The 25,612-nt window shown below is 51.4% G+C and overlaps 1 protein-coding gene across 2 annotated transcripts in view; it reads right to left on the bottom strand.

The window, feature by feature from the left end:
- Window positions 1-9,391: 9,391 nt before the first annotated feature.
- Window positions 9,392-25,612, bottom strand: part of SRP68 (signal recognition particle 68) — a gene marked incomplete at both ends in the record, with an annotated part of 45,681 nt that continues 29,460 nt past the window's right edge. For both annotated transcript variants that reach the window (XM_080714258.1, XM_080714257.1), the window contains 8 exons: window positions 9,392-9,619; window positions 10,032-10,084; window positions 14,529-14,604; window positions 16,030-16,159; window positions 17,730-17,824; window positions 19,197-19,353; window positions 21,479-21,543; window positions 23,527-23,625. In XM_080714258.1, coding sequence (XP_080570384.1) covers window positions 9,392-9,619; window positions 10,032-10,084; window positions 14,529-14,604; window positions 16,030-16,159; window positions 17,730-17,824; window positions 19,197-19,353; window positions 21,479-21,543; window positions 23,527-23,625 — 903 coding nt within the window. The remainder of the gene's footprint in view (window positions 9,620-10,031; window positions 10,085-14,528; window positions 14,605-16,029; window positions 16,160-17,729; window positions 17,825-19,196; window positions 19,354-21,478; window positions 21,544-23,526; window positions 23,626-25,612) is intronic.

Raw genomic sequence — 25,612 nt, forward strand, 5'->3', positions numbered from 1 at the left:
CTGGCCCAAACAACTGAAATATGCTTTATGTATATATCCTAGCTCTATTTTATTTTTACTCTATTATTGGGGTGTGTGTGCGTGCGTGCGTGTGTGCGTGTGTGTTACTCAGGATTGAACCCAGGGCATTCTCCCTCTGAACTCCACCCCCAGACTTTTTTTTTTTTTTTTTTTGCGGGTCTGGGGATGGAACCCAGGGGCATTTGACCTCCGAGTTACACCCCCTGCCCTATTTTTTATTCTTTATTGTGAAACCGGGTCTCACTGAGTTGCAGAGGGCCTCACTAAGTAGCTGAGGCTGTCCGCGAACCGCGATCCTCCAGGTCTCAGCCTCCCGAATGCTGGGATTACAAGCGTGCGCCACCCCGCCCGGCTCCCAGACTTTGTTTTGAAACAGAGTCTAGCTAGGTTGCTGAAAGTCTTGCTAAGTTGCTGAGCCTGCAACAAGCGTCACCACACCCTACTGCCTTTTACTTTTTAAAATGCAGCTGGAAGCCGGGCGTGGTGGCGCACACCTGTAATCCCAGTACTTGGGAGGCTGAGACAGAAGGATGGTGGTTCGCGGCTAGCCTCAGCAACACAGTGAGACCCTGTTTCAAAATGAAGAATAAAAAGCCGGGCGTGGTGGCGTACGCTTGTAATCCCCACAGGAGGATCGTGCTGGTTCGGAGCCAGCCTCTCTGGCTTAAGAGACCCTGTTTCCACATAAAAAAAAGTTAAAAAATAGGTCTGGGAGTGTAGCCCATGGGAGTGTATTCCGGAGGTAGAAGGGCTTCCAGGAACCCCAGTACCACCAAAAAAAAAAAAAAAAAAAAAAAAAAGCCGGGCGTGGTGGCGCACGCTTGTAATCCCTGCACTTGGGAGGCTGAGACAGGAGGATCACACAGGTTCGAAGCCAGCCAGCCTCAGCTACTGAGTGAGGCTCTCAGCAACTTAGTGAGACCCTGTTTCCAAATAAAATATAAAATGGGTCTGGGAGTATAGCCCGGAGGTAGAAAGCCTCTATGTTCTACCCCCAGTACCACCAAAAATAAAATAGGGCTGGACGTGTATCTCAGAGGCAGAATGTTCCTGGGCTCAATCCCCAGTGCCACACACACACATATACAAAAGTAGCCAGGCATGGTGGCACACACTTGTCATCCCAGTACTTGGGAGGCTGCCTCAGCTACTTGGGCTCTACACAACTTAGTGAGACCGTTTCAAAATAAATAATAATAAAAAAAACTAGGGTTGGAGGTGTAGCTTGGAGATAGAATGCCTCTGGGTTCCATCCTCAGTACCGCAAAACAAACAAACAAATAAATAAATAAAAATAGGGCTGGAGATGCAGGTCAGTGGTAGAATGCTCCTGGGTTCAATTCCTGGTAACACACACACACACACACACACACACACACACACACACACACACACACACACAGGTGAAGTCTGCACTTGTGGCTCAGGTTGGTCTGCGGGCAGCTCTGACAGCAGCCAGATAGGGTGCCGGGGCTCCCCGCTTGCCCAGGCTAGCCCCCACACCTCTTCTCTTGAAAGACCTGGTTCTTTTCCCTCCACCCCATGGCTTCCTCCTCTGTGGACTGAGAACTGAGATCCACCCATGCCAGCACCCGAGGGGCTGTGCCAACCATGGCTTTCAACGTCAGTGTGCTTGTGTCTCCAGCCTGGAGCTCCGGGCTACTGCGGGCAGCTCACCGCCCGTGGGTCGGCGGGCCAGCCAGAGGGCCAGGTGGACGGGCCTGGCCAGCACCGTGCGGCTAGGCCACACAGCCGACCCACAGGGTGGTAGCCTAAGCGCGCCAGGGCTCGGTCTCTTAGGTGCCTACTTCCCTGCAGCCCAGGGGGCCCCGGAGGGAGCGCGCCCTTCTCCCCACTGAAGCAGATGGAGGTGATTCTCTGCCTGGCAGCGGGAGCGGAAGCTGTTCCCTGGTAACTGGCTCTGCTGGCTCAGGAAATTACTGTTTGTGCAAAGGCTCTGCTGCCTTGGAGCAAGGCTGAGCGGTGACCTCCGTCCCTGCCTGAGCTTGGCCCCCCAAGCAGCGGAGGCGCCTTCGCCAGTTGGGCTGAGGGCAGGGCCGAGGCCGAGGCATCTGCAGGGCCATCTGGAGGCCGCTGTTTTGGCTGTGAGAGTGCCCAGCGTGGAGAGAAGCAAAACTGACAGGCACCCCCACCCAAAGCCACTGAGGACCTTGGGACCTTGGTGGTTTTTTTTAGTATAGGGGATGGAACCCATTGGCATTCTACCTCTGAGCTACATCCCCAGCCCTATTTTTTTTTTTTTATTCTTTATTTTTGAAACAGGGTCTCACTGAGTTGCAAAGGGCCTAAGTAGGTGAGGCTGTCCACAAACCGTGGTCCTCCTGCCTCAGCCTCCTGAATGCTGGGATTACAAGCATGCCCGCCGCGCCCGGTGAGGAGCCTCATTTTTGACACTGGGGATTGAACCCAGGAGAATTCTACCTCAGAGCTACACCCTCAGCCCTCTTTATTTTGAAATAGGGTATTTTTAGCCAGGCATGGTGGCACATGCCTGTAATTCCAGTGATCGTGAAGCCAAGCCAGAAGGATTGATTGCTTGTTCGAGAACAGCCCCAGCAACTTAGCAAAATCCTCAGAAAAACCTAAGAAGTCTCTGTTTCAAATAAAAAAGAAGAGGCAGGCACAGTGACATATGCTTGTAATTCCAGTACTTGGGAGGCTGAGATATGAGGATCACAGGTTTGTGGCCAGCTTCAGTTACTTAGTGAATCCTTTGAAACTCAGTGAGAACTTGTTTCAAAATAAAGAAAAAAAAAAAAAAAAACTGGGCTGGGAGTATAGCTTGGAGATAGAATGTCCCCGAGTTCCATTCCCAGTACCAAGAACAAAAGAAACAGGGTCTTGCTAAGTTGCGGAGGCTGACCTCCCACTTGAGATCTTTCTGTCTCAGCCTCCCAAGCCCTGGGAGACATAAGCCTACCTGTGCTAACAGTAGGACTGGACCCGAGAGCTCCAGGTCCAGAGCTGCCTTGGGGTATCTGTCCTGCCCTAGGATGGCCAGCCGCCAGCCCAGTTCACGGGCAGAGCCCTGCTGGGGCCGCCCACACCTCTTCGCAGCCACAGGTGTGTTACGCATTCCACAAGTCTGCAACCCGCCCAGGCTTGCTGGGGAACCTGGGCTTCTAGGTCTCCCCAGGTAGCTGGGCCCCCAGCACTTTCACTCATTCATACACTTACTGGTACTAGGGATTGAACTCAGGGGTGCTCTACCTCTGATCCACACCCCCAGGTCTATCTTATTATTATTATTTTTTTAAATTTTGAAACAGGGTCTAAGTTGCTGAGATTGGCCCCATACCTGCGATCCTCCCGACTCAGCGACTCAGCTTCCAAGTGCTGGGATCACAGGCGCGTGCCTCATACCCAGCTCCTCAGCAGCTTTATGACAAATCCTGACGCTAGGTCTTGGGACTCGAGGTCCTATTGTGGAGTTCAGGTTGCACAGAGGGGCTGTATCTATAGCAGGGTGATAGTGGGCACAGCCCTGGAGAGAGCTCCGCGGCTGCACGAGGCAGCAGGGTTCCTACACACCTGGTCTGAGAAGGGGTGCATAAGCCAGGCGCACAAACGGCAGTGCTCTCGGGCCCTCGAGGGGCGGGCCTGCTTGGCTTGCCTGTCCCCAGGAGACAGAGGAGAGCGCACCACTACGCTCCCCTGCCCTCCTGCCTTGGCAGGACTCGGCTGGGGAGAAGGCAGGGGAGGTGCAGGCCGGCCCCCAGGGCAAGCTCTCCAGCCTCAGCTGCGTTTGCTGACCGCCTGCTTGGGGTGCTGGGCCCAGACCATCCTGGGACCCTCCTCACAGTCAGGCTGCAGTGGGAAATTGTACATCTGCTTCCTCCCACTTTGAGAAACACGTGCCCCTGTTCTGTAGGAGAGGGAGTCTGCTTAGAGGCTGTGCAGGTTGGGTGGGCCCATACCCAGGCGGGACCCCAGGCTCCTGCTCGTGAACCCCAGGGAGGTGCTGGAGCCAGGCCTCGCCTCCCTCCCGGTCCGGGGCAGGGCTCCCAGGCTCAGCTCCCAGAGCAGGCAGCTGCCTGTCATCACTGCATCTGCCTCCTGTCACGAGACCCCTGGGAAAAGTCCAGCCTAATGGGAGGCATGTGGTTCTCTTTCAGGCAGTGAGGATTCCTGTGGCCACAGGCGGGGCGTGAGACGTGTAGCTGCAGACAGTGGAGGGGAACAAAATCGCCTCTGTGAACAGGTGCCGCAGAGAAACTTCCCACACTGTCAACAACCTGCCCCACCGCCTGCAAGCTCTCCACAGGTCAGCTCTCAACGGGCAGATGGCCAGAAGGCGGACGCCTGAATCCTGCCTGTAAAGCAAAGGTCGCACAAAACACCAGGCTAAGACCTGAGACCACAGTCCCTTAAGAGCTTGGGAAGGTCCCACAGGCATTACCTTAGTGCACATCATTGAAGGTTTTAAGGTAAGCCAGGTGTGGTGGCGCGCGCTTGTAATCCCCGCTCTTGGAGCCTGAGACAGGAGGATCGCGCAGGTTTGAAGCCAGCCTCAGCTACTTAGTGAGGCTCTCAGCAACTTAGTGAAACCCTGCTTCCAAATAAAGTATAAAATAGGTCTGGGAGTATAGCTCAGAGGTAGAAAACCCCCTCGGTTCCATGCCAAGTACCATCAACAAAAACAAATAAAATATTTTACTTTTTGGTGGCACTGGGGGTGGAACCCAGAGGCTTTCTACCTCCGGGCTATACTCCCAGACCTATTTTATATTTTATTTGGAAACAGGGTCTCACTAAGTAGCTGAGGCTGGCTTCGAACCTGTGCGATCCTCCTGTCTCAGCCTCCCACGTGCAAGGATTACAAGCGCCACCATGCCCAGTTTCAAATAAAATATTTTAAAAAATGGGTCTGGGAGTATAGTCCAGAGGTAGAAAAGCCCCTGGGTTCCACCACCAAAAAAAAAAAAAAAAAAAAAAAAAAAAGGTTTTAAGGTTGCCAGGTGTGGTGGCGCACGCTCATAATCCCAGTACATGGGAGGCTGAGACAGGAAGATCCAGGTTCGCAGACAGTCTCAGCTGCTTAGTGAGGCCCTTTCCAACTCAGTGAGACTCTGTTTCAAAATAAAGAATAAAGCCAGGTGTGGTGGCGCACGCTTGTAATCCCAGCGCTTGGGAGGCTGAGACAGGAGGATCGCACGGGTTCGAAGCCAGCCTCAGCTACTTAGTGAGGCTCTCGGCAACTTAGTGAGACCCTGTTTCCAAATATATATAAAATAGGTCTGGGAGTGTAGCCCAGAGGTAGAAGGCCCCTGGGTCCCCAGTATCACCACACAAAACAAAAAAAGAAAAAATATATGTATGTATAAATTAAATAGGTCTGGGAGTATAGCATGGAGGTAGAAAAGCCCCTGGGTTCTACTCCCAGTATCACCAAAAAAAAAAAAAAAGGAAGGAAGGAAGGAAGGAAGGAAGGAAGGAAGGAAGGAAGAAAGAAAGAAAAAGAAAGAAAGAAAGAAAGAAAGAAAGAAAGAAAGAAAGAAAGGAAGAGAGAGAATCGGGCTGGGGGTGTAACTTGGAAGTGGAATGCCCCTGGGTTCCATACCCTGTAAACAAACAACAAAAGATTTTAGGGAACACAAATAATACCTCCGACTGACCCTGGCAGCGCCCTTTTCCGGTGCCTGACAGTGCAGGGTAGCGGCAGCTGCACCAGCGAGGGGGACATATTTCTACAAACGTACAGCGCAGCCCGTTAGATTCTTCCAGCTGCTGTCAGAATGCAGCTGCCTCCAATCTATCTCCGCTTTTACAGCTCAATCTGGTTTCCATGCCTCTGAGGCAACAAGTGTCTTAAAAAAAATAGAACCAACACATTTTTTTGCTATCTTTGGATATTTTCCCAGACCTCTGAGTGTTCCAAGTTTCCCAAGGCTGCAGACAGTGACGCGCTGTTTGGGACTGTGATCAATTAGCGTTTTTGTGTTATTAATGACGCCCAGCGCATGAGAATTAGCATTGCCGCAGCTATGACAGTGAGCAGACACCCCCACGCCCTGGTGTCAGCCCCCTCTCCTGCAGGGGAAGCCATCGCCCGGTGAGGGGGGAGGGGTGTGCCACCGCAACAGGTCACCTCACGGCCTCCAGGGGAAGGAGATGGGAACCAAGACCGTGTTTCATTTCAGACACGGAGCCCAGGAATTCACACCGGACTTAACGTTAAATCAGAGAGGAGACAGTACATCACTGCACAAGCCCCGGAGACCCCCGTGCCTTGTAGGAGGCACCTCCTACCATTCCAAACGGAGCCCCCACGCTGCTCCAGTGTTCTTGAGGTGACCATCCCACTAGAGACAGGAAAGCAGGGCCCCAGGCAGGCTTTAAAATAGCCTGTGTGGCGGTGCACGCTCGTAAACGCCGGCATCTGGGAGGCCGAGTCCGGAGGATCTGGGTTCGCGGACAGCCTCAGCTACTTAATGAGGTCCTCTGCAACTCAGTGAGACCCTGTTTCAAAATAAAGAATAAAAAATAGGGCAGGGCATGTAGTTCGGAGGTAGAATGCCCCTGGGTTTCATCCCTAGACCCACAAAATAAATAAATATAAATAAAATAGTCTGAGTAGCCGGCACAGTGGTGCACGCATGTAATCCTAGTACTTGGGACGCTGAATGTAAGGATGGCAGGTTCAAGGCCAACCTGGGTCATTTAACAAGACTCTGTCTCAAAATAGGGCTGGCGTGTTGATACACACTTTTTTTTGGTGGTACTGGGGTTCCTGGAAGCCCTTCTACCTCCGGGCTACACTCCCAGACCTATTTTTATATTTTTTTATTTGGAAACAGGGTCTCCTAAGCCAGCGTGCACGGCTGGCTTTGAACCTGCGCAATCCTCCTGTCTCCGCCTCCCAAGCGCGGGGATTACAAGCGTGCGCCACCACGCCCGGCTGATACACACTTTTAATACCAGCATTCAGGAGGCTGAGATGGAGGATCACAGTATAAGGACAGCCTCAGCTACTTAGCAAGGCCTTTTGCAACTCAGTAACTCTGTTTCAAAAACAACAAAAAAGAGTAAAAAATAGGGCTAGGGGTGTAGCTTGGAGATACAATGCCCCTGGGTTCCATTCCCAGTACCCCAGCAAAAAAAAAAAAAAAAGGCTGGGGGTGTGGCTCAGTGGTACAACTCCCTGGGTTTCAAACCCCAGTAACACACACACATAAAGAAAAATTTAAAAATATAGCCAGCATTGCTTCTCTATGGAGCACCTCTCTTGAAACAGAGACAAGACTCTTCACAGGTCGGGACTTCTGATGGCACCAGAATCCTTCTAAGAGGAACGTGAACCAAACCTCCAAGACAGGACCCACTTGTTCAGGAACTCCAGCCAGCAAAGTGTGTCCTCTGAGGGGCGGCAAGGGTTGGACTGAGAGCCGGTGCCCATCAGAGGCAGAGCCGCCTTCTAATGCCTGAAGACAGGGCTCTGCTCCTGGGACTCAGCCTGCATCCGGTCCCAGGGAGCTGAGGCGAGGGATGTGTGAGCTAACCAGAGGGTCTGTCTTCTCGTGTAGATACGTGACTTTAGTACTAAACAGCAGTCAACATCACTCAGCTGCTACTCAGAGCCCAGGCAGGGACACCAGGAGGAATGGAATTTGGAGTGTGGCCGTGAGAGAGAAAGGCATTAAGCCATCTTAGAATGAAGAGGCACGATCAGAATGATCTGTCTCCACCCCTAGTGTTTAGAGCGCGATCCCCATGGAGACGGCCCTCTGGAGAACAGGAGGGGCTGGGGAGGAGAACGGGACAAAGGGACAGCACGCTAGGAGCGGGTGGACAAAAGGAGCCACAGGCAGGAGCTTCTGTGCCTTGGCCCCTCGCGATGCCCGGGCATTGGCCCAGGGCGGGCTGGACGGCGAGCCCAGCGGCCGCTTCTGCACTAAGATGGTTGCTGGGGATGCAGAGCCCTGGCAGACGCGGGGAAGTGGGAGGGGAAGGAGAAAGCCCCAGCGACCAGGGCCCATCGGGGACACGGACCTGGGCCTGCAGGACAAGCCCAGGTTGTCACCTGGCGTCGGAACCTGGGCTGTATCTCTAAAGTGAGGGCGGAAGAAAGCATGCTCCTAAACCGTGTGGTGTAGATAGTAAAACTTTTAAATAAGAAATCAAAGGTCAGGGTATAGCTCAGTGGCAGAACACTTGCCTACCATGCAAAGGGCCCTGGGTTCGAGCTTCAGCACCGAGAAAATAAAAAGCCAACCAAATAAAAAACACCTCTCTGAGGTTCTTTGGCCCCAAACAAATCTGGGAGAACGGGCCCCAAGTAGCAACCTCTGGAACCCTTGACTATGCACGACTCCAGCGGTGCTCCTGCCTTGCCTCCCTTGCTGGCTCCTGCCCTTGCCTTCCCTTGCTGCTGCACCAGGTGGGACCGCGCCTTGAGGCCCACACAGACCCCCAGGCTCCCGCCGTCCTTCAGCCACTCGACTGCTCGGGGTCTGAACCACGTCTGAGCTGCTATTTCTTGTGGCAAAAGACAGGTGACTTTTTCCAAAGGGACTCAGATGTTTGAATCGCTTTTATTCCTTCTTGCTTACACTGCTCTGTGACATCTATTATGGATGCCATAATAGAAATAAAAAAAGGATGGCTAAGGGGAAAAGGAAGAGGGTAAAGAAGGAAATGGATTAAAATGTGATGGCATCTGAAATTACAGACTGGGAAATCTTTTTAAAAACAGCGCTTCTGACACTTGTCCCTGGCGCGGACCATCCCCAGCTGCCAGGAAGTCAGGACCCGGTACCCTTACCCTCATGGGGGCAGGCAACCACTTGCAGAGGAGACCTGGGCTGGACTGAGGGAGGGCATGTAAAAGACAGGCACAGTCTCCATCATCTTTGCCTTTTAATATAAGATTTGGTTTCATCATTTCTGAGTGTAACATATTTCTTCTAAAAATAGAGCTCTCTGCTTGTTCTGAAACTGCGTTTGCTCGGGGGAGGGGATGAGGCTGACTTAACTCTGGGCTGGCGCTGCCGTGCTGCAGCTGCGGGCAAGCCTCCGGACGGGTGCTCGCTCGCAGCGAGTTCAGTTGAGTCTGGTGCTGCCCATACATGACAAAACACTGCGAGGCCCCGCCAGGCCTGGTGTGGAGCCCGGACGCACTACTGACCATAGGTCATCAACAGCTCGCGGATGTGACGGGGGTCCCCCAGGAGGCATGGAGGCAGAACGTCCCGAGCCCCTGCCCGATTAAAGATGTAAGTGTAAGCGCACACACGAGATGGAGGAACGCAAAGCTGAGGGCCAACAGGCCTGGGCTCAATACCATGGAACTTGCTGGGGCTTTTTCACATACAGATCAGAGTCTGAATCTCCCCTGCCCCGAAGAGCCTCGTTAGCTCCTGAACCCGAAGATGCCCTTGATGTAGCCGGTGAGGCCGCTCTTGGTCTTCTGCTCCAACTTGTCCTCGAGGGGTGGGAAGGCCACGTGGTTGAGGGCTAGGTCGAAGAACAAGGGCTTGCAGGGGATGGGCTGGAATCCCGGCGGGAAGTGCACCAAGTTGGCTTGCTTGGTGACGAGGGAAGGGTCCAGGCAGAAGGTCTCGAACCGTTCAACCAAAGGCTGGAAGTCACATTAAAGTGTTACCCGCAGAAGCACCTGGTGGAACGCTCGCCACGCACCGAGCACCCAGTCACTCCTGTTAGCTCCTAAGTCCCCGTGGCCCCTGCCAGAGGTGCCACCACGTCTCAACTGTGCCTGGCGCTGACACCTTGAGTTTACGATGGGCACAGGGCTGTGGGGTGTCCAGCTGAGAGCCCTTCCCCCGGTGCAACGCTGCACAGCCACCACCTCCAACCACCTTCCCTCGGACGAGGCAGGCACCTAACAGACCACACGCACAGCTTACGGGCCTCTGGAGGGAGGGAAGGGAGGGGTGTCCTTAGAAATTAAGGCCCTCTGCTCTGCAGATGAGCACACATTCCTAAGGAGCACTGTTCCTACTCCGCTCCTCAAAAGCCACAGCCACACTTACCTTATTATCCTTGACCTGGGAGGAAGTGTCCGTCTGATGAGCGTCGTTTGCATCTGAAAGTTGGACGGGGTTCAGTAAGGAGGGGCTTTGCACGCTACAGTCAGAGGCCTGTGCCCAGGGTTCCTAATGCCCAGAGCAAAGGGAGCAGCACAGGGTTGAGCCTCCTCCTCCTGGCTCCAATGTCTGTGAGAAGTGGTGTAAACAGCGATAAATCTCAGCTTCACTGCGGCCAGCCCAGTGGAGCACAGAGGTGGTGCGAGGGAGGACAGGAGGACGGGGCTTCTGTAATCCCTCTACATAGTTCAGTGCCTACTAGCAGAAGGTTAAGGTGGGGCCGGGTACAGCGGTAGACACCTGTGACCCCAGCTACTCAGGAGGCTGAAGCAGGATCACAACCTAGACAACTCAGTGAGGCCATGTTGCAAAATTAAAATAAAACAGGGCTGCAGCCAGGTGTAAAGGGGCACACCTGTAATCCCAGTACGTGGGAGGCTGAGACAGGAGAATTGCAGGTTCAAGGCCAGCCCCAGAAATTTAGCAAGACGCTAAGCAACTTAGTGAGACCCTATTTCAAAATTTTAAAAAATAAAAAGGGCTGAGAGTGGAGCTCAGAGATAGAACACCCTTGGTTTAATCCCCAACACCAAGAAGAAAAGAGGAAAGAGAAACAAAGACAGAAAAAAGAAAGAGGGCTGGAGCCAGGTGTGGTGTTGCATGCCTGTAATCCCAGTACTTGAAAGGTTAAGATAGGAGGATTGCAAGTTTCATATCCTCAACAACTAGCAAGACCCTGTTTCAAAATAAAAATAAAATCGGACTGGGGGTATAGGAGTAAAATGCCTCTTGGTTCAATCCCCAATACCGTATGCAGTATGTGGTAGGAAGACTGGGGTAAGGTTAGTGGTAGAATGCCCCTGGGTTAAACCTTTAGTACTATTAAAAAAATAAAAAAGAGGTAATGGGGACTTCCAGGAAGATGGCAACCAAGAAAAGCGGTGTTATGAGTCCCGCTAACAATAAATCTCTATTACCACAAAATCAGCGCTTTTCATGTCCAGAAAACACCATCAACAGAGAAATAAAAACTATAAATACAAGGGACAGAGAAAAAGAAGGCTAGAAGAACAACCAGACACAAAAAAAGAAACCAGCCCGCATTCTGGCAGCTGAACCGCGCTGGCGCCATCTTCCCTCACAGCACCAGGCTCCAGAGAGGAGGGGGACTCAGAACACAGCTCAAAACCAGAGAGGAGATATGCCAGCCTCATGGCCGAGGGTGCAGCAGTAGCACCATACTGCTGGTGGCAGCAGCGAATTCACCGGACAGCTCCAGATTAGCGCACTCAACAACCCACCAGGCTCCAGAGAGGAGGGGTGGACAGGGAGCTGAGGTGAGCAGCTGCGGAACAACCGGGTGTAATTCAGCAGTTTTTTCGGCGCAAGGAGCATCTAAAGCTCCCAGGGGCTGGGCTCGCCACGCCCTCCAGGGACTCAGAGCAGAGCTCAAAACCAGAGAAGAAATACACCAGCCTCACGGCCGGGGGTGTGGTAGCAGCGCCATATTGCCAGTGGCAGCAGCAGCGAGTTCACCGAGTCCACAACAGCTACAAATCAGCACATTCAACAACCGTGAGTCAAAATGCGGCTCCTAAAGGAAAAACCCCAGTACTGCACCCCCAGGGACTTGCGCAGCTTTGATAACCTCCCTGGGTCTGAGATTTTGCAGTCCAACCCAGTGAAGGAGTAGTGGTGGCAGAGATACCACACCCTAGTAGCAGCTCCCTGTGGGAAAACGCCCAGCCCGGCACCCCCATGGTCTCGCACAGCCTCGATTAACTCCCTGGGTCTGAGACTTTGCGATACAACACAGTAAAGGAGTAGTGGTGACTGAGATACCACAGACTCGAGATCCAGAGCACCCTAGGTGAAGTCGTAGTGACCCAGGAAGAAGCCAGAGAAGGCTCAAACTTCTGAAATCATGGGAAAGAGGAATAACAGTAGAGCAATGAATGCCCACAACCCCACAATACCAGGACCTGATAACACAGAAATTCAGAGATCTCCAGAAGATCAAATCAGGAAAATAACTGTAGAAATAATACAGGACCTTCGAAAAGAATTCAGAGAGAGTCTAAAAGAGATAAAGGATGCAATCATTGAAGTAAAGGCCTCAATTCAAAGTATAAACAATCGATTAGACCACATGGAGAATAGAATCTCGCTCCTAGAGGATGATCACTCCAAAAATGAGTGCATAGTTTATTGTTGGGGTCTGCTCAAACTGCCTGACAGAACTTCTGATGAATTAGCTACATGTAGTGCCAAGCACGTTGATGTCTGCACAACCGCCTGACAGAACTTCCGATGAATCAGCTACACGTAGCGTCGAGCGCAGGTCTGCACAACCGCCTGAACTTCCGATGAATGAATCTGCAACATGTAGCGCCGAGCGGATATGGAGGGCGTAATTACTCCCTTTGCCCCCACTAGCCCAATTTGGTAATGTTGAGCCTTACTGAGTGGCTCAAATAATGCTTCTGTGCTTGTGAACCCCTCGTGCACTAGATAATGATTGGCTGCAAGTTACGTGCTTTGCACATGCAAGAGTGACCTGTAGCTTGATAGGTTAGAATAGTTTCCTGTTGGAAATCCCCCTTGCGGTGTTTTGCTTTAAATTGGGTTGCCTGAGAGAAATAAATGAGATCCTGCTTGACCCGACTCCCGGCTGGTGTGTTTCTGTTCGGGCCATCGGCACTCAACCTTCATGCTCAGGCCCACAGCTGACGGGCTGGACCAGTCAGTTTATAATTTGGGAAAAAAAAAAAATCCGACAGCAGGAATCTGACATTGAAGAAATATGGGCCCATTTTAAGAGAGCTAACCTAAGAATAATTGGAATAGAGGAAGGAAAAGAAGGTGAAACCAAAGGGATCAATAATCTCTTCAAGGAAGTAATAGCAGAAAATTTCCAAACATAGAACAAGAGAAGTAATAGCAGAAAATTTCCAAACATAGAACAAGAGAAGTAATAGCAGAAAATTTCCAAACATAGAACAAGAGAAGTAATAGCAGAAAATTTCCAAACATAGAACAAGAGAAGTAATAGCAGAAAATTTCCAAACATAGAACAAGAGGTCGATACACAGGTCCAGGAAACTTATAGAACTCCCTTTAGACAGGATCAGAGAAGAGGTTCCCCCGCCACATAACGTCAAAATGACTAATGTGGAAGCCAAGGAGAGAATCTTAAAGGCAACAAAAACAAAGGGCCAAGTGACATTCAGAGGCAAACCAATTAGAATCACTCCAGACTTCCCAAATCAAGTCATGAAAGCCAGAAGGGCTTGGAGTAACATATTCCAAACTCTGAAAGAAAACAACTTCCAGCCCAAAATTTCCTACCCAGCAAAACTATCTATCAAATTAGATGGGGAAAACACTGTTGGCGGGTTGCAAATTAGTGCAACCACTTTGGAAAACAGTATGGAGAATCCTCAGAAGAATGGGAACAAATCTACCATTTGATCCAGCAATACCACTTCTGGGTATCTACCCAAAAGAAAGAAAATCAAACTACCAAACTAATGCATGTGCATCTATGTTCATAGCTGCACAATTCACCATAGCCAAACTATGGAACCAGCCAAGATGTCCATCAACAGATGAATGGATTACAAACTGTGGGATATGTACACAATGGAATTTTACTCAGCCATTAAAAAAAACTCAATTGCATCATTTTCAGGGAAATGGATGGAACTGGAGGACATTATGCTAAGTGAGATTAGTCAGTCACAAAAAATAAGAAATCAGATGCTTTCCCTAACATGTGAAAGCTAAGGAGAAATGGGTTATAGGAGGAACTCTAGACGAAAAAGGAAATCCTATAGAGGAGCAAACAAGACAACCTAAAGGAGGAGAAAGGAGGGGGGAAGAGGAAAATCTCTAAAAGACACAATGCACTTAAACATATCGAAGTCAACCACTAAGCCAAGCAAGGGAGGGAGGGATGGAGAGGGAATGGGTGGGAATTGGGTAGGGGTTAAATCAGTGATGTGTACATGTATGTACACACAAGTTTTTTACCCCAATATGATGTATGAATAAAATGCACCAATAAAAATTAAAATAAATAAATAAAAAAGATAGCTGGGCATGGTGGTGCATGCCTATAATCCCAGTACTTGGGAGGCGGAGGCGGGAGCACCATAAATTGAGGACAGCCTCAGCAAATAGCGATATTCTCATCAACCTAGTGACACCCTGTTTCATAGTAAAAATAAAATAGGGTTGAGGGTGTAGCTCAGAGGTAGACTCCACCTGGGTTCAACCCCAGTACCACACACACACACTCACACAAAGATAAAGCCCAGGGAAAATTAAAATATAGATGAATGCAAACAACCCCTTTCAGTCTTAACAGCGGCTGGTGTGAGGCACAGGAGGAAGGAGTGGCAGGGAAGGGGACTCAGGACCCAGCCCTGGCCGGTGGCTCACCTAGGATGGCGGCGGCCTGCAGGGAGCACTTCTCTGACCGCACCTGGGTGATGAGCTCTTGCACATCAGGCAGGTCCTGCAACGATTCCGAGAATGCACTGACGGTCAGGCCAGGCCAGGGCGGCCCCACGCCACTGGGTTAGGGGATCCCACTGGGTTTTTCATAGGATATTGGATTTTTAAAATGATTCTATTTAAAACAACAACAAACAAGTGGAACTGGCCCGTTTCAAGCAGGAAAAGTTATGCTATGTCTTAATTAACAATGCCCGAAATAACAGCATCGGTCAGCTTCTCAGGCGCGCACGTGCCACACGGCAGCGGTGTTGCCAGCCACTTACAGCGTCGTTATTTATCTTCCTGGCAACCTTGGGGAGTCTGTACTCCGGTCTGGCAGATGGGTACCTTGAAGCATGGAGAGGTAAAGACCGTGCCGGCCGCACCCCATAGGGAGCCGAGCGCGAGTCCGAATGAGGCCTCCCTACAACTTCCCGCTGCTTTCATGGCCTAACGGGAGGGGCCTGGCAAGGCCTGGCCACCAGATCCCTTCCTGCCTCCATCTCCTTCCCCAAACCACTCAGTTAGAGGGGTGCTTATAAAATCCCTCCCGAGGTGAATAGCTTTGCTCCTGCATCCCCAAGTGACGCCCCCGTGCTGACGGCGCCCCGCTCACACCATCTCTGCCCCCACCATCCCTCTCCTTTCTTGTCGGGTGCGCCAGGTCTCTGACCTTTTTTGTGCAGAGCTGGAATCGAACCCAGGACCTCGTGCAGGCTAAGCACGTGTTCTGCCACCGAGCTAACCCCAGCCCTTTGACAAGGCCGCATGCTCTCGGAGGGCCCAAACCAAGGGCACATGCTCTTTCTCCCTCCCTTCCTCCAGAGCCTGCAGCCTCAGCCCTGGCCTGTGACTCCATCAGAGAGTAACCCCAATTTGCTGTTCTGAATGGTCTCTGTTCGTAAAACACATGTGATTCTTGGCCAGCCAGCAGGGCCAAGCGGACTCAGCCTCTCACAGCCTGGAGACCGGCCCTGCTGAAGCCAGGCCCGCCGCCTCAGGCTGGCTAAGTGCACACCCTTAACTCTGGGGGCGGGCTGGGCCCGGGAGTCTGTGTTCCTAAGCAGCTCTCTCTGCTGGTCTCGGCCACAGGCCAGTGGATCTCAGTGTCACTGCATGTAAGAATCTGAGAGGCTTGGAAACCCGTGTTCCAGAGCCCACACCAATCAGAACAGACAAGGTTCTGTGGGGAAGAGACAGCCAGGCATCTCTAAGAATCTTGCCGGGCCGTTACCATGGCCAGGTGTGAGACAGCAGCACTTCCGGCCTGTCTCCTTTTGTAAGCAGAGGAGCGACTGCTTTGCTGGGCCTGGCCCCCGCAGGCCCATCATCAGTTCCCCAGCCTTCGGCAGCTCAGGGCAAGCGGGAGGCCTGCCTCAGCGCCTCACTACAGCCTGCGGCCCCGAGGCAGCGGAGGCCAGGACGCGCAGGGGCCGGCGCTCACCTTGAGGCTGTTCTTGAAGGCTCCTGCGTCTGCAGTGACTTCGTTGGCGTATTTCAGGACTCGGTCGTACAGCACAAGGGCTTCGCTCCACTTCTTCACCAACACGTAGGACTGAGCAATGAAAAAACACCTGATGGGAGGGGAAAAGAGCCACAGTATTCTAAAGCAGCGACCGCCCAGGGCCAAGCTCTCCTTGCAGTTCAGATTTAACTCTAAACTTGGAAACAGGACCCTTAACTCAGGACCCCTGCACGGGAGCCCCGCTGCAACGGCAGCAGCGCCAGGTCCGTCCCAGCAATCGGAGATGAGCGTGCAGGTCCAATGTCCAGGCACTTTCGCTTACTGGCCAGCTGAAAAATGGGGATAGCTCCCAAAAGAAAAATGGTAGCTGGACGTGGTGGCGCACATTTGTAATCCCAGCGTTTGGGAGGCTGAGACCAGAGGACTGTGGTTCGCGAACAGCCTCAGCTACTCAGCGAGGCCATTTGCAACTCAGTGAGACCCTGTTTCAACAATAAAAAGGCTAAAAAATAGGGCTCAGGGTGTAGCTCAGAGGTACAATGCCCCTGGGTTCAATCCCCAGTACTTCAAACAAAAAGAAAAAAATGAAAAATGGTGGCAGCTGGGGATGGGAAAGACAGAGGAATGTCGTCAGAAACAGATATAAACCCTTCACACCACCATCCACAGCATTCACCTTTGCCCAGCTCATCCTCCCTCCTTCCCTCCCTCTCTGTGGTACTGGGAATTGAACCCAGGGTTGTTCTACCACTAAACTATAACTCCAGCCTTTTTTTAAATTTTATTTTGAGACAGGGTTTCACTAAACTGCTGAGACTGGTCTTAAACTAGCGATCCTCCTGCCTCAGCCTCCTAAGCAGCGGGGGCTGCAGGTGTGTGCCACCACACCCAACTTTGTCTCTTGTTTTCTGCAGTACTGGGGATGGAACCCAGGGGCATTCTACCTCCAAGCTACACCCCCAGCCCTATTTTTTACTCTGTATTTTGAAACAGGATCTCACTGAGTTGCAGAGGGCCTAAGCAGCTGAGGCTGTCCGCGAACCCTGTCTTAGTCTCCAAAAAGCTGGGACCCTCCTGTCTCGGCCTCTCAAAAGCTGGGATTACAAGCATACACCACCACACCCGGCAGCCAGCTTCATCTCTTTAGCAAAAAACAAAACCAAATCAGGTGCTTCCTGACCATAATTCTTCTAGTGAGCTCAACAAATCTGATTGCTGCCGGCCTTTGACAGGATAGAGGGGCCACAAGAGCAAAGACAGGCAACCTGGAGTGCCCAAGAGCAGGACTGACATCTATCCAGACCCCATCCTGCTACAGAGCCCACTTCCAAGTCACAAATCCCGGAGGCTCGCTTACACCCACTCAGTTCTGGCTCCCTGGACTGGCCTCTCTGGCTCTGCTAATTAACACCTTGCCCAATGCCTGCCGTCTCTAACAGGGGAGGAGGAAAGGGGAGGAGGCCGCTGAATGTGTGTACTCGCCCCCTCCCTGACCCTCCAAACAGCACACCGGGCACTAGACACTACTGGCTGCGACCTCTGAAAGCCCTTCTGTGGACACCCTGGTGGAGCTCTCTCCGCTCATGGCAGGGCCGCCATCCCCGGCTTCAGGACACGCGCTGAAGCTGACAGAACCGTGGAGGTAGAGCAGAGCCCTGCCGTCTCCCCGGAGACATTACCTGTACGCCTTGAACACCAGGGTCTTGAGGCTGACCTCCTTCTGGAAGGCTCTGTCTTCCTCTAGGCCAGGAAGCTGCAGTAACTCCACCAGATTCTGTATAACATACAACAAGAAAGTTAATGAGGATGAGGTTTCAGACTGAGTTCTTGTCGGAAGTCCTTGTAAGCCAAGGGTGCTCCAACAATGGCAAAGTCTGCGAGCCACTGTGCCCCGCGTCTCCCAAAGGCCTCTGCATCCTTCATACTCAACTCAATCTCCCCACTTTTGGAGACCCCTGGACAATCTTGCTGGAAGACTACCAGCTCTGAACTTTTTTTTTTTTTTGGGGGGGGGGGTCTGGGGATGGAACTCAGGGGCATTCACCCCTGCCTTATTTTTTATTCTTTTTTTTTTTTTTCTTTTTGGTGGTACTGGAGTTCCTGGAAGCCCTTCTACCTCTGGGCTACATTCCCAGACCTATTTTTTAAATATTTTTTAATTTGGAAACGGGGTCTCTTAAGCCAGCGCGGCTGGCTTCGAACCTGGCGATTCTCCTGTCTCCACCTCCCAAGTGTGGGGATTACAAGTGTGCACCACCACACCCGGCTTATTTTTTATTCTTTATTTTGAAACCGGGTCTCACTGAGTTGCAGAGGGCCTCACTAAGTAGCTGAGGCTGTCTGCGAACTGCGATCCTCTGCTCTCTGCCTCCTGAATGCTGGGATTACAAGCGTGCGCCACCACGCCCAGCTTGAACTTTTATTTCGAGTGGCCCACTTGCTTGGGTGTGCACATATCAGCAATCTTGCTGGCTGACACTCAGTGGACTAAGGCAGTACAGAATCCGCCTCCGGATGGGCCACAGCACCTGCAGAGTTATCATTTTATTTTTTTTGAGACAGGGTCTCACCATGCTGCCCAGGCTGGTCTCAAACTTATGGGTTCAAGCGATCCTCCCATCTCAGTCTCCCAGGTACCTGGGACTATGGGTGCGCGCCACTGCTGCCGGGAGCGCAGGGAAGTAGGCGCTCAGTGAATGTGTGTGTGCTTACTAGTTTCTACACTTTGACATACCTGAAATACGGGGCTCACTGACCGCTGACAGGGCCCAAACATTGGTCCTTCATCCAGCTAATAAACGCTCCAGGCTGTCATAGCCCTTTTGCTTTGTAAAGTTAAGTCAGCTGGGCATGATGGCACATGCCTGGGACTCCTCCTAAGTAATCCCAGGACTTGGAGTCAGGAGGATCACAGGTTCGAGGACAGCCTCAGCAAGTAGTGAGACACCCATCAACCCAGCGAGACCCTGTTTCCAAATAAAAATAAAATAGGGTTGGGGTGTAGTTTGGAGGCAGAATGCCTCTGGGTTCAATCCCCAGTGCCACAAAAAACAACAACAACAACAACAACAACAACAACAACAAAACAACCTAAGTCATCTTGCGCCCAACAAGCCAGTGGGGCTTGCCTTCCCGGCCTGAGTCACCTGGAGGATGATGTCGTAGAGCCGGATCAGGTCCTGGGGCCGGGGGGAGCGCTTACTGTCGTCCTCCGGCTGTGGCTGCAGCAGTGCCTTCTGCAGGCCCTCAGCCATGTTCTCGTTGCGCTTGACTGCCGTCGACAACTTGATGTAGGTCAGGTAGCTGGAACGCACGGCAGCTCAGGTTATGCTCAGGCAAGTGATGTTCTGGGAAGAGCGCTGGGCCGCGGGCTGGGACTGGCCTAGGGGGCGTGTGGGGAGAGGGCTAGCCACCCTGGGCACAAGCTCGGGGGCCTGCAACGTGGCAGCTATTCAGTGGCAAAACTGCAGGAACCAGAATGAGACCGATCACTAAATTTCATTTCAGGTTGCACGGTACCCTGTCTGTTTTTGAAGAGCCACAGAGCTCCTGATTTCAGAGAAATTGACTAGATCTTAAGAATATCCACGGGTGGAAGCAAGTTCCTGGAACGAGCAGCCATTGGCGCCCACCCATGCCACGAGGACAGTGCACACCACAGCGTCCCTGCTCTCGGCTGTCCTTCACGGGTCCCCAGACGGCCACACACTCCCGCCGTGTGGGCACATGAAGACAGCGAGTCCCTGGGGATAAAAGCACAGCAGCTGCCAAGCAATCAGGCCCCTTGCTCATGCTGTGCTCTGCTGGAGCCGTCCCTGGAGAGGACGCTGCAGGAGGCCTGCAGGCGGACACAGGCCAGCGGGGCCAAGGGCTCCAGAGAACGTGGGGGTCAAGGGACTGGCAAGGGTGGAGTGCTGACCCTAGCTTTCTCACCTAGCCTCCAGACAAGAGCAGCCCAGTGGACTCCAGGGAGCTGAGCACCCCAAGAGAAAGCCCATAAGGTTCTGGAGTTGTAGTCCTTAGTGAAGGACAGAGCCAGAGACCTAAGTGAGCCCCAGGACAAGCAGGCCCATGGAGGAGGAGCCCCATGGACGAGCCGCCCATGGACGAGCCGCCCATGGAAAAGGAGCCCCATGGAGGAGACCCGTGGATGAGGAGCCCCAGGGATGAGCTCCAGGAACGAGGAGCCCCAGGGACGAGCAGCCCATGGAGGAGGAGCCCATGGAGGAGGAGCCCCATGGACGAGGAGCCCATGGAGGAGGCCCAGGGACGAGGAGCCCCAGGGACGAGGAGCCCCATGGAGGAGGAGCCCATGGAGGAGCCCCATGGACAAGGAGCCCCATGTATGAGGAGCCCCAGGGACAAGGAGCCCCATGGAGGAGGAGCCCATAGAGGAGCCCCATGGATAAGCAACCCCATGTATGAGGAGCCCCTTGCATGCACACAGGGCCCTCACTGGACAAGCCTCACACCTCCACAGGGGACGATGACTAAGAGCAGCAGACATCGAAAGTAAACCTCTCACAAAAAGAAGAGGCCAAACTCCAAAGAGCAAAACAAGCCACCTGGAGGAGCCAGACTTTGCAGGAAAAAGAAAACTGATAAACTGAGAACCTCAGAAAGGTACAGAAAAACTGAGTGGTTGAGGAAGTAGAATGAGATACTGTGTTTAAAGAAACAGACAGCCGGGCAGTGAGCTGCGCCTCTAGTCCCAGCTACTCAGGAGTCCGAGTTGAGCCCAGGAGGCCAGAACCAGCCTGGAAACAGCAAATTCTGCTTCTTAGCTGCGTGCGGTGGCACATGTCTATAATCCCAATACTTAGGAGTCTGTGACAGGAGGATCACAAATTCAAGGTCAGCCGCAGCAACTTGGTGAGAACCTCAACAACTGAGACTTTATTTCAAAATAAAAATAAAAAGGCCTGGGGATATAGCTTAGCTTAGAGATAGAATGCCCTTGAGTTCAATCCCAGCATCATAAAAAAAACAAAACAACAACAACAAAAAAACAGGCATGGTGACACACACTTTTTTTTTTTTTTTTTTTTTTTTTGATGGTACTGGAGGTGGAACCCAGAGGCTTTCTACCTCCGGGCTATACCCCCAGACCTATTTTATATTTTATTTGGAAACAGGGTCTCACTAAGTTGCTGAGAGCCTCACTAAGTAGCTGAGGCTGGCTTCGAACCTGTGTGATCCTCCTGTCTCAGCCTCCCAAGCGCGGGGATTACAAGCGTGCGCCACCACGCCCGGCTATGACACACACTTATAATACCAGTACTTGGGAGGCTGAGACAGGTGGATCGCAGGATGGCAGCCAGCCTCAGCAACTTAGTGAGGCTCTACAAACCAGCACGCACATGTCCTCTTTTGTTCCAATGAATATATTTTACAATACTAAAAAGTAGCAGAAGGAAACAACCCCTACCTGTGCAGGTACTGGAGGTTAGACACCTTTCCCGACTCGCCGTCAAGGGTGTAATCTCTCTGTTTCTACAGAAAGTGCAAAAGGGAAAACATAAAACTCCTGACATTGATTCTGAACACTTCCTTCAGTGGCACGCGCTCAAGTGCCCTGAACAAAGACAAGATCTAGTAAGCTGGGGTCCTCAAATATCCAAGATATTAACATGTTATCGAGTAACAGTCACCCAGTTGCCGCTGGAATCAAAAACTCGGCGTGAGTAACAGAAGTCAGAACAGTGTCCAGTGCGGGCTTCCTGCTCCCTGCCTGAGTCGAACTCCAAGCACCAGGCAGATAGTCGACGGCTTCTCTTCAGGGTCTGTCCTGAGAGCCAGCCGCTAAGGCGTCCTCACCCTAACCTCCAGAATCTGTGGACATTCCCTTCTACATGGTAGTGTGATTAAGTTAAGGGTCTCCAGAGTATGCTGAATTATTCAGGTGAGCCCAACCTAACCACGGGGTCTAAGATGGAAGAGGGAGGCAAGCCGGGCGTGGTGGTGCATGCTTGTAACCCCACTACTTGAGAGGCTGAAACAGGAGGATCATGGTTCGCGACCAGCCTCAGCTACTGAGTGAGGCCCTCTGCAACTCAGTGAGACCCTGTTTCAAAAATAAATAAAAAATAGGGATGGGCCAGGCGTGGTGGCACACGATTGTAAGCCCAGCATTTGGGAGGCTAAGACAGGAGGATCGCTGTTCATGGACAGCCTCAGCTACTTAGTGAGGCCCTTTGCAACTCAGTGAGACCCTGTTTCAAAATAATAAAAAAATAGGGTTGGGGTGTAGCCCAGAGGTAGAATGCCCCTGGGTTCCATCCCCAGTACCACACACACACACACACACACACACAAAATAAATAAAAATAAAATTAAAAATTGTCCAAAGGCAATAGTTAAAGCTATTTAACGAGATGATCAGTTTTCAGTTTTAGGCTGAAAAAAAGTTCTGCAGATGGCTAGCGGTGACAGTTTACACAACACGATAAACGTAGTCAATACGACCACACTATACGCTTAACAATTCTTTTTTTTTTTTTTCAGTACTGAGGATGGAACCTAGGGGTATTCTACCTCCAAGCTCCATTTCCAGCTCTATTTTTTATTCTTTATTTTGAAACAGGGTCTCACTGAGTTGCAAAGGGCCTTGCTAAGTAGCTGAGGCTGTCCGTGAACTGTGATCCTCTGGTCTCAGCCCCCAAATGCTGGGATTACAAGTGTGCGCCACCACGCCCAGCTCTTTATTCTTTATTTTGAAACAGGGTCTCACTAAGTTGCAGAAGGACTCATTAAGCAGCTGAGGCTGCCCGTGAACCGCAATCTTCCTGTCTCAGCCTCCCAAATGCTGGGACTATAAGAATGCACCACTACGCCCGGCTACTTAATTATAAGATGGTAAACTTTATTAAGTGCATTTTATCATAACTAAAAAAATAATAAAATTTTGAACAAGGCACAGTGGCACATGTTTATAATCCTAGTGACTTGGGAGGCTGAGGCTGAGTAAATTCAAGCCCAGCCTGGGAAAATTAGCAAAACCCTATCTCAAAATAGAAATAAAAAGGGCTGGGGGTGCAGCTCAGAGGTATAATACCCTCGGATTCAATACCCAAAACCACACACCACACACGCGCACACACGCACACGCATGCACACGCACGCATGCATGAGGAACTGGGGTGTAGCTGGGTGGTAGAATCCTTGTGTAGCATGTGGGAGGTAACGGGGATGAACCCAGACCACAAAACACAAGTGGAACCAACAACAGGCGAGAGGCATCAGGGGCAGGAAGGAGAGCTTGCGCCAGGCAGAGACAGTGGGCCTGAGGCTTCCGGCCTCGACGTCTGAATGGATCACAGTGGTAGTATTATTGAGAGAGGGAGCCCCAGAGATAAGACGTGAGCCCACGGGACGAAGCTCCGAAGATGGCAGCCCAGGCCCTGCCGTTTGGCAGCCGACCCCCACCCCAAAGACCCCAGAGGCGACGCGGTGCACTGAGGCTCGGCCGAGTCCTACCTGATCGGGCTTGAGCTCTTCCCGGACGGCCTGGATGGCGTCGCGACACTCGCTGAGCATGGATTCAAACAGGCGCTCCTTGGTTTCTTCACTTTCAGCCTAAACAAGGCAGAAAAAAGAGAGTCTAATGAGGGAGGATGCGACGGTGCTCTGCCTGACCCCACACAGGCACTCACCTCCCTAATCTTGCTAACTGTCCCTACTCTTTTCTACTTTTATATTTTTGTGTGGGGATGGAACCCAGAGTCATACTACCTACAAGCTACACCCAGCCCTATCTTATTCTTTATTTTGAAGTAGGGTCTCACTGAGTTGCAGAGGCCTCACTAAGTTGCTGAGGCTGGCTGCGAACCTGCGATCCTCCTGTCTCAGCTTCCGAAGTACTGGGATTACAAGCCTGTGCCACGATGCCCGGCTATTCTTACAGTCTTATCCATTATTCACACAGAAACAGGACTCTGTCTCAGCCTCCCGAGTACTGGGATTATAAGTATGTGCCACCATGCCTGGCTACGACCCTCTTTCAAAATAAAAAATACAAAAGGCAAGGGCATAGCTCAGGGGTAGAGCACCCCTGGATTCCACCCACTGCACTCACCCACACAAATGAATTACTGCCCCACGCTCTGAAGCACAGTATACCAGAGTTTCCTTCCCTTTTCCTTCTAGGAAAAAAGTCAAGTTCTACTGTATACCAATCTAACTACCCTTCACAAATGTAACCCATTGGCAAATTCTCAACTTCTTTTAGGTCTAAGCAAGTGACAAACATTACTAATTAATATACAATCAAAAGTATTTCTCAAGCCAGGCATGGTGGCGCACGCTTGTAATCCCAAAACTTGGGAGGCTGAGACAGGATTGCACAGGTTCGAAGCCAGCCTCAGCTACTTCGTGAGGTTCTTAGCAACTTAGTGAGACCCCGTTTCTAAATAAAATATAAAATAAGCCGGGCATGGTGGCACATGCTTGTAATCCCAGCATTTGGGAGGCTGAGACCGGAGGATCGCGGTTCGCAGATAGCCTCAGCTACTTAGTGAGGCCCTCCGCAACTCCTCAGTGAGACCCGGTTTCAAAATAAAGAATAAAAAATTGGGCAGGGGGTGTAGCTCGGAGGTCAAATGCCTCTGGGTTCCATCCCCAGACCCGCAAAAATAAATAAATAATAAATAAATAAATAAAATTTAAAAAATAAAATAGGTCTGGGAGTGTAGCCCAGAGGTAGAAAGTCCCTGGGTTCCATCCCTAGTACGAAAAAAAAAAAAGTATTTTTTAGCCGGGCATGGTGGCACACACCTATAATCCCAGTACTTGGAAGGCTAAAACAGGAAGATTACAGGTTTGGGGCCATTCTCAGTAACGTAGCAAGGCCCTCAGCAACTTAGTGAGGCCCTGTTTCAAAATAAAAAAATAAGAAGGCTGGAATTGTAGTTTAGAGTTCAACTCCCAGCAGCACACACACACCACAGAAGTTTTCCTAAATGTATTCCAGTAGTTCTCTTCCCCACAGACATTCTGCGCTCCAATATTCCACATGGCCTGATCTGAGAATGACTTTTAGGGCAGTCAAGGTTGACAGAAAACGAGATGACAGTCTGTACAAGTACTGGGCGTCACCCTCTGCTACACTGGGACAAGTGAAAACGTGACTCAGTAACCGGATACCTGCCAAACCACGTTATTACCCTCAAGAATCTGACTGAGCAGGTGGGAATGGACCAAAGGCAGAGATGAACCTGCGTTACTGGCGGACCCGCCGTGAAATTAAAACATCAACATTCCACTACTGTATTTGACTTTCCACAGAAACTAACATCTGAGAAAATGTCTTGACATTCAGCTGACCTCTGAGCCCACTGCCCACTCCCTTAGGAGACGGCTGGGAGGAGCTTAAAGAAAAACAAATTATCTTAAGTGCTCTTAGGGTTTTCCTAGTTTCCCTAGGTGAAAAAGGATCGCCTGTATATGACCCAGTCTAAACCAAACATACCATTCCCCTTAGGGGGTCACTTGGCTCTCCTGCTCTTCACCAAGTGAGGAACAAATCAGGTCCACAGACACTCTGGAACTCCAAATAACTCCAGGG

Source organism: Muscardinus avellanarius (assembly GCF_963383645.1).
Source record: "Muscardinus avellanarius genome assembly, chromosome: 16".
Taxonomy (NCBI): Eukaryota; Metazoa; Chordata; class Mammalia; order Rodentia; family Gliridae; genus Muscardinus; species Muscardinus avellanarius.